This window comes from Aulonocara sp. 'chitande type north' Nkhata Bay, linkage group LG22, assembly GCF_057382095.1.
Source record: "Aulonocara sp. 'chitande type north' Nkhata Bay isolate Kocher_YH1m ecotype deep benthic linkage group LG22, A_spYH_male_GT1.1, whole genome shotgun sequence".
Taxonomy (NCBI): domain Eukaryota; kingdom Metazoa; phylum Chordata; class Actinopteri; order Cichliformes; family Cichlidae; genus Aulonocara; species Aulonocara sp. 'chitande type north' Nkhata Bay.
In genome coordinates, this window is record NC_141364.1 from 9,369,031 (window position 1) to 9,377,846 (window position 8,816).

General features: G+C 39.7%; 1 protein-coding gene across 1 annotated transcript; it reads right to left on the reverse strand.

The window, feature by feature from the left end:
- Positions 1-6,307: 6,307 nt before the first annotated feature.
- Positions 6,308-8,506, reverse strand: gdf6b (growth differentiation factor 6b). The gene is made up of 2 exons (XM_086279961.1): positions 8,071-8,506; positions 6,308-7,869 (listed from the first exon to the last, which is right to left on the reverse strand). Exons 1-2 carry the CDS (start codon positions 8,486-8,488, stop codon positions 6,977-6,979), a joined length of 1,311 nt encoding a protein of 436 aa, XP_086136087.1. The 5' UTR covers positions 8,489-8,506; the 3' UTR covers positions 6,308-6,976.
- Between the last annotated feature and the right edge of the window lie 310 nt (positions 8,507-8,816).

The window sequence follows — 8,816 nt, forward strand, 5'->3', positions numbered from 1 at the left end:
CCTAACTCCAGAATATTTAACTCCAGTGATTTGTTGTGAAGCTAAATGCATATGACAAAAGTTAATCCTCCTGAGACCTGTGAAATTGAAATAATTTTGAGGCATTTGAATTTGAGATCAAAATATGACAATAAGACAAGAGCAACAAAGAAAAAATAATACAATTAAACAGTTTTTGAAAAAAAACCTGTGCTGTAATTAATGTTTTGACAGCTGTTTCTGGTATCGTCAGATATTTTCCCCGGTGTTTGACCCGTGCCTTTTAAATTTAAAGGGAAGCACAGTCAGGAGCAGATTCAACACTTATTCAATTAAAGAGTCATGTAACAACGTGGTAAATTAACTTACTAACTTAACTATCAGTATCGTCATCACTGCATAATGTGCAGAAGAAATAAGTTACAACTTTTTAAATAAATTATCTCAAATCTGGAGAACAAAATGTTTAGTGCAGTAATTGATTGATTGATGCTACATGTGAGGAGCAGCTTGCACAGCATAAATCTGTCTGCACACTGTAAATGAAACATGTCGTCACACTGAAATACTTTCATATTGTTAGTGAGCAAACTAAAATGACTTCATCTTTTAACCTGGTGTTGATGGACGTCATTGTCCCAAAGATCACGCTCAGTGCACAAACTGATAAAGTGGAGACTCCTTCCAGCTGATGCAGGTTACACCTGATTGTTTTCTATTTGTAACTTTTTCAAATGTGGAAAAGGAGTTGTTTTTTTCCGACATCAGTGATTTTTTTTTGTATACTTTATTAATCCCTTGTAGGGAAAGTACTCTCTGCATTTAACCCATTCACTCAAATAACAGAACATTTACTGAATGTCCTATTATTTAACTTCCTGTTAGAACAACTGAAACAGGAATTTATGTTACTTGTCTGAATTATTTTAAAGTGTATTCTGTATGCTTATCACAATTTTTAGTGCAAACCTGAGAGGTTTTCTTGCTTTTAAGAAGACACATTTTACAATGCACACCTGTCTGCATAATTGAGCTGCTCCCACCTGTTTAATCCATTTTCTCCAGGTGTGCAACTGGCCAAAGGACCACATTAATTAAATTTCAGTGTTTCAGTATTTGTGCACTCGCTCACTAAAGCCCCAGTAGGTAATATTAATTCCACTACTGTTAAATTAATGTGAGAGTAATGAACTTTAATATGCATGCTTCCAAGCAAAGTGTTCAAAAGTAGTTATTGTATCAGCTGAATATCAATGGAGCTTTGACTCAAGTATTTCATGACTGAATGAAATGTCAGCTCTGAAACTCAACTCAACATGCATACGTCTAAAGTGGAATTTGGTTAATTTATAATTTGACAAACACTTGCAAAGCTTATGAATCAAAACAGTCAGACACTGAAAAGAAATATAAAAATCAGTTTAAGACTTTAGGATGTTACACGCCCTCGCCGTCCACTGAGGCAGAATCCCGTATACTGTGCAGCAGACTGTTCAAGATACTGAGACCAGTGTCTAAAATTAAAGGCATCTAATCTTAAAGGCAACCTTACATAACCAGTTAAATAATATGTAAGCTTCCACCTTAACCAGCTAGGACAGAATATATAAAAACACAATACATGCATGTTTATTTCAGCAATTTTCCACTTTTTTTCAATTGTATTTTAAACAGGATTTCGATAAAAATATTTCAAAGATGTTGCTTAAGTTGAAATGCAGTCTTTGAAATGCTGTTGATTAGATACTGAAGGGTATCTAGACCTGAAAAAGCATTAAATTCATGCCCTGTGAGGTCTGAGGAAGAGCAATTCCCAGAGTTTACTTGACCAACAGAAGTGACTTCCCTCTTGTGTCGGGGCTTTGCTGCCATCCGACTCCACAGAAAGGATTCCCCCATAAAGCCTCTAACAAGCTGCGTTTACCAGAGTAAACACAGAGGTCAAGGTGAGAGGACTTTTCACTTCTAAAAGCAAACAAGGGAGGCACGTGCTGGATAATATTTAAGGGGAAAGTATTTTCTCTGTTTTTGCCGTGCTTGTCTGACATTTCTTTGATGTTTTTTTTTCCCGTACTTCTGTAAATATCTGTTTCCAGATCTCTGTCCTTATCCATTTTTAACTCTCTGTTCCTCTTGACTGCACTCTGGGCACGTGTGAAACATTTAACATCACAGAAAAGTCAGAAAAAAAACATGAGTTCCCACTTATTTCCCCCTCCTCTGATAACAGCAGCTGAATCCTGCACTCGATTTACACCCGTCTTTGTGTCTCCAGCAAATATTTTTCTCCATCTCACAGCAAATCTGCCACAGCGAGACACAGAGCAGAAACGCCTCCTCTTTAGAGACGCTGCATTCCACTCTTTTGTCCTTCGAGGCTGCTCCGAGCAGCCGCTTCAAACCCGCCTCCCCCCTTTTTTTTATATCTCACCTTGTTGTTTGGAGACTGACAGCGAGGCCCTCAGTGAGCATCGCACGCATTCCTTCCCCCTCACCCTCCTCTCTTCCCTCTTAATTGCAGCTCTTTTCTAAGGGGACGAGTACATTGTTTAATATCCGCAGTCCCTGGAGACAATGGGCCACTTGACCTTTGAACCCAGTTAGGGCAAAAGCAGGCTTAATCTGATGTTGAGATCCTCCACCACTATTGTCTGTGAAGTAAAGGACTCAATGTGGCTCTAGACTGAAGCGGGGTCAGTTATTGCATCCGCACACCAATTTGTTTGTCACATATTGATCCCATCCATTCTCCCTCCCCATCCGACCTCCAGCACAGAGAAACACAGCCCACCCATGGAAGATGGCACTAGTTCCACATGTCTGCTGACCTTGCTTTCACCCTGCAAACTGTCCAGCAGCAGGTACAGCTCAGCTCTCTGTGCTGGAACTGAAGCTGAATATGCAACAAATGTCCCCCTAAAGACCCGTGTGTACTCTGTATTGTGTCAACCTTGGAGCCTTCTCTTGTGTATAGAATAAAAAATCTGACATATCTAATTATATAATTAGCTGCTTCTCACTCTATTTGAAGTAATTAATGTATAAACTGGACAACCCATCATGGAAGAGTTAAATATTTATCTTTTTATAACAGAGAAGAAGATGTCTAAACTATTTTCTTTAAATTGAAGTTGGGAAACTAGCAAAGGGGTTTCATATTTTTGCTTATAAATTAGGTAAAACAGAGTTATTTGCTGACTATGTGGAAACTTTTCAACCTGGAGAAGTGTACTCAAGCTTTATCAAATAAAATTTAGATGTAAAAAAAGGTTAAAAGGTTGCTGTGAGAGCACTTTATAAAACCTGATAGCACTAAAGCTTACTGGAAAACGTGATCAAACTATTAAACAGGATTACTGATGAAAAGCAGTTTTGGATTTCTCTGGCAAACCACAAACATTTTTAGTCTTTTTATTTTGTCCACTAGATGAAGCCACAATGATGCTAATTTATTTTTATTAGCAAAACACCATAGCTGCAAACAATGGACTGTAAATACTGGAAATAGTGGCCACAGCCAAGCTAGAGCATCTTAAAATATAGTTTATTAAGACATTATATATTGTTTGTTTAATGAAAACAAAAACAGCCATTAAAAAAATTATGTTATTACAAAATGTCATATAGTGTAGGCCATATTACTTTTTTTTTTAAATACAGCTACCTCTATTGTTACCAGACGTAATCACTTCTTGCCTTCCCTTAACTGTCTTTAACAAAGGATTCAGCTGCTAACTGATTAATTTTAGCAGCAGTTGTACTTTAAGACATTGGTAAGCTAGGCTGCTGTTCAGTCTTTATGCTAAGCTAACCTGCTACTAGATTATTTTATAGACATACATGACAGTTACTTTAATTCAAGCTGAGGTTTTTCCTTTAAGTGTAATCAGATCACACTTTCCTTTACACCTGTTGTACAGTTAGCAGTAGGTGTTTTTAGCATGACAAACCCTGTTTTAATTTAGCTAATCTGCAGTTAGCCCAGTTTGTCCAGTAATTTGAGCTTTTCTGTTTTCCTTTAAAATATATATATTAATTTAATATTGAAAACATTCATGTATTTCCTTTCTTCTTCTTCTTCTTCTTCTTCTTCTTCTTCTTCTTCTTCTTCTTCTTTATTTTTTTTAAGACAATTGCTACATTGATTTAATTAAAATGTTACCAGCGTTTGAGTAGTTAATGCTTCATTTTGAAGATATTGCAAAGTTTGGGGTCAGTAAGAGAATCAACAGCACTCCTGCAGGTGTAGATCAGCTGATATTTGGCTCAATTTGGTTATGCTACTTTTGCATCTTCCAGGTGTCTCAGTGTCCTTCTGTTACAATGTTGTTTAATTTACTGTTTACAGACTCTGGGCCAATAAAGAGCTGGCATTTTTTACAATACAAAAAAAGTCATGTTAAGAGTAATCACTATATGGTACTAGCACTAAAACTGTCAAAAAATAAATAAATACATTCAAAACATCAGCAAGAAAACATTGTAAGTTTTAATGTGCATCTTTATACATTTTATATGTTAATTTGGTTAGACTATTTAATGCTGCAAAAATACATTATTCAGGAATTTCTGCTTCATAGAGTAGCACACTTTTATTATAGAAATGAGAGGTTCCAATAAAACACAGTGTGCCACAACACTGTCTCTATCAGTTGTTGTAATATATTATTTTTGGATGCCTGTAAATATTGCAGAGCATAAAGTATGAAAAGTTAAAATGTGCCGCTAAGATAAACACAACACCAAAAATAATCTTTTTTTCTTTTTTGTCTCAGTGGATAATTATTTCCTGTTTATATATATACATTAAAAACACTGATAGAAATCTGATATTTCACAATCTGTCACATTTCTTTACAAAAACATTACCCATGTGTGTTTATTTGAGCCTGAACCTCCAGATGTGTAACTCGCACCGTCTGGAAGTTGTAACAGAACAAAGCGGCCAAAGTAAATGCAATAATTTACTCACATGACTTAAATTATTATTTCCATACCAAATATTTACACATGGCACCTTTGACCATCAGTGCATTACAGACAAAGTTATTGCATCTATATAATCATCTTAAACATAAAGCGGTGCGAAACCCCACGATGGTTTTGATGAAAAGATGTGAACGTTGGTCGATCGGAAGACGTTCCCTGAGTCATAGGCCATGTCAGGTGCTGAAAATCTGCTATTTTAATCCTGGCAGGGATAAAAATCAAAACTTCCATTATGCGGAACATGTTTACCTGAAGTTAATGATTTGGTTTACAGAAGAAACAGCTGGAAAGAGCGGAATCAGTCAGTTTGTTCAGTCAGCAAAAATTCTATATTAACTAACTGGACACGTTTTATTGTTCTAGTGAAACTGGATGTAAAGTTATTACATATCATATAAACCACTGAGCTAACAGACGAAGAGATCTGGATAGTTTTTTTTTTTTTTTACTCCAAGGCCTTCTTTTGAAAATGACCAGAGAAAAATTGTGCCAAAACAATAAAACCACTGACAGCTGATGGGAATAACATAAACCATATACAATGCAGCGATCTGCTGGGAAACCTAAGATTCTGGCTTTCATGTGGATGTTCATTAGACAAGTAAGATAACAGGTAGACTCCTCGATGGCAGTGGGCACAATATGCCCATCTACACCGAAGCAACTACCTAAGAATATGATAAGGAGCTCAGATCATTGACTTAACCTCCAGACTCCCCACTCCCATTCTAATCCAAGCATCCGTGGAAGCCTCACATTTAAAGAACAGAGCTCAAAAGAGCCACTGCCACTGTGTCTGAGCAAAGTGGATGTTATAGATATGAAACAAACTAAGAATGAAGTTACCACACTGATGACATACACCTCTGCTTAATAAACTCAAAGTAGATATTTATTTCATTGTTAATAATCGCTTAAAAGCTGTTTTTTGACTTCTTTAAAATGTTTTAGAACCAGGTCTCTGGTACCAGACATCCTGTCTCCATGCCCTCATGGGTTAGAGCTGTGTCCAAGTTTGGCAGATGGTTTTATTGTTGTGGGTGATTCATTGCTAATATAGTTTCCTTTCGAAATCCTTTAAGTTTTATATAAAGAGTCTAAAAGTTATACAAATTACACATTTAATTTAATCCAATCTTTTGATCTTTTGAAAGGTTCAGTATATTAACTGAAGGTTTATTCTTTGTTGAAGATTCCTGGATTTGTGTATGGAAACCATTCTCACGCTTCTAACTTCCAGAAGGAGCTGAGCTCATCATAAAGTGGAAAGTTTGCATGTCTGAATCATCACCTGTATCAGTCTTGTGACAGGTAATAGACCATCAGCAAATACGCTGATATTTACAGATGGTGGTGGCTTCTGCTTCTTTGCTGTGTTTGACTAACTATGACAACAAATTTGGTTATTAAATGGTTGTGAACAGACAGCCACATAACGTCCACTTTGCGTATACTTAGCTTGTATTACCAGAACCTGTTTTTGTAAAGATAACATAGTAATGCCTTTTCTGAATACATTTACATCCACATTTATTGCAGGGTGGATTTATTTATCTGGACTACCTTTGTGTGGTTGTTTGAATAAATTTTATTTCTTTAGGACACGACCAAGCTGCAGGGTTTAGCATACAGATATGAAATCATCCTTTTCATCAAAATCTTTGCAAGAACATGCTCAACTTTTTGCATTTAGTATTTTATTAATTTGGCGATGAGATGCATATTTATTTGTCCACAAATCTGTGGTAATTGCAGAGTTTCAAGTGACTAGATGGATTTTCTTTAAAAAAACAAAAAAAGGATGAGGAGATGGACAGAAAGAGATGTTTGAGGTATCAAGATGACTGTGTTGGATGCATAATTGAAAGAAAAATGCTTCTCAACTATAGTTGATGTCTCCATCTTGCTAAAGTTCTCTTTATTTCAGATACAGGCTTTCCTCCACGTTGACTGCGATGCAGTTCAATTCCCAGGAGGTCAAGGTAAGCCACGACCCCTGCTGGGCGTACTACCTGCAACCACAAGACTCCACCACCATATCCTCGTACTGCTTGTACACCACATTGTTTCCTGAGTCGATGTAGAGGATGCTGATGGGGCTGAGTTTGGATGGGGCGCAGCAGCTTGGAGGCATGTTGCTAGGGTTCATTGAATTCATCAGAGTCTGGATAATGGCGTGGTTGGTGGGCTCCAGGTGGGAGCGCAGGGGGAAGTCGCACACCCCCTCGCAGTGGTACGCCTCATAGTCCAGCGGGGCGATGATCCAGTCGTCCCAGCCCAGATCTCTGAAGTTCACATGCAGGGGTTTCTTGCTGCACCTGGATTTTGACTTCCTGCCATGTCGCTTCCCATGGCGGGTTTTGGATGCAGCAGTCCTGCGTCTCCTGCTGGCTTTAGTGCCAGGGCCCCTCTCTTTGGGGCTTTTCTCGAGGCCCAGTAAGGCTCTCCCCTCCCTCCTCTCGCTGAAGAGTGTCTGCTTCTTCATTGACCTGGTGAAGACCACTAAGATGGCCTTCTTCTGCTGAGGCCTCCCATGTCGGTGCAGTCCCAGAAGATGCAGATCCAGCTCCCTCTCAGGATTGTCCAGCACGGCCCTGAGCTCCAGGCAGAAGTGCTTCCCCTGGCTCAGGTGTTGTCGCTCCTTGAATATCTCCCACACGTCCAGCACCTCCCACCTCGGCCTGTGGGAACCCTGCAGGTCCAGTGTTTTGGAGTCGAGCAGCTGCTGGTCGTGGCAGGAGAGGAGCTGGATGTCGACAGGCTCTGTTTCCGATATCCTGAAATTCCCAGACGCTTTTGTGTAAATCCTGAGCTCGGCTCCCAGCACCTCCGCTTTTTCTGAGAGGGTTGAGACATCGAACAGATACTGTTGTCTCCTCAGAGGGGAGAGTGGGAGGTCATCTGTGGAAAGCATTAAAACAGCAGGGTCAGATGCCTTCTCACTGAGATGATCTACATACCACAAAGATGTGGAATCTGACAGATAAATATCCCAAATGCAGTCTGCACTGAATTAAACTGGGAGACAGAGTATGAGTCACAGGTGAACCAGCAATACTACGTACAAGCACACACTCACACACGCGGCAGAGCTCCACATACCTTGTCCGCTGTCCACAAAACTTGCAATAGTGTTTGCAGCTTTTGAAGAACGGAAAAAGCTGGCATTGAGACCCAGCTTCTCCGCCGTGGAGAATGTCTTGTAAATAGACAACATGTAGTCATGCGGCTCAATTAAGTCTTTAGGTGCTGCTTTGTTGTATCTGTCCTGTGAGGGTCGAGCGTAAAACTCCTTAAAATATTTAGACGCTTCTTGTGAATTAAAAATCTTCGCCGCTTTGCTGCTTTTCGGCGCAGCTGGAGGGAAAATAACGAGAGTCTGGAAACAGGGCATGCCCCACACGAACACAAGAGCCCCGCAAAGAAAAGAGAAGTGATAGAAATCCATCCTCTGCGCTCGTCCTGAGTCTGAGTCGGAGCCTGAGCTGTGGCCGGGGTGGACCAGAGCTGGACTCTGCATCCGCTCCTCTGTGCAGCAAGTGGCTGCTCCGCAAAGTGCGCACAGCTCAGAGGGACAGGCGGCGCGCAGTTTAAAAAACACAGGAGACGAGGACACGCCTACATTGTTCTAAAGGCTTAAAGGAGAGGGCAAATTAGGCTGTAAAGATAATTGTTCCTCTGACACCCCCCACCCTCCTCACGGAAAGACAGATGTGCGCTCAAAAGACTATGGTGCATGAAACTGCGCTGACTTTTCTCGCTCTCACCAAACCTGCTTAAATGGAATCAGAATTGATTTGATTTTCAGTTTTAAGCCTGAGTTTAGGAAGTTTCTCTGCAGAACGAGT

Coding starts and splice junctions, on each gene's coding strand:
- gdf6b (XM_086279961.1), bottom strand. CDS start 8,488: ATGCAGAGTCCAGCTCTGGTCCACCCCGGCCACAGCTCAGGCTCCGAC. Junction 7,870..8,070: donor TTTTGTGGACAGCGGACAAG/GTATGTGGAGCT, acceptor TGCTTTCCACAG/ATGACCTCCCACTCTCCCCT.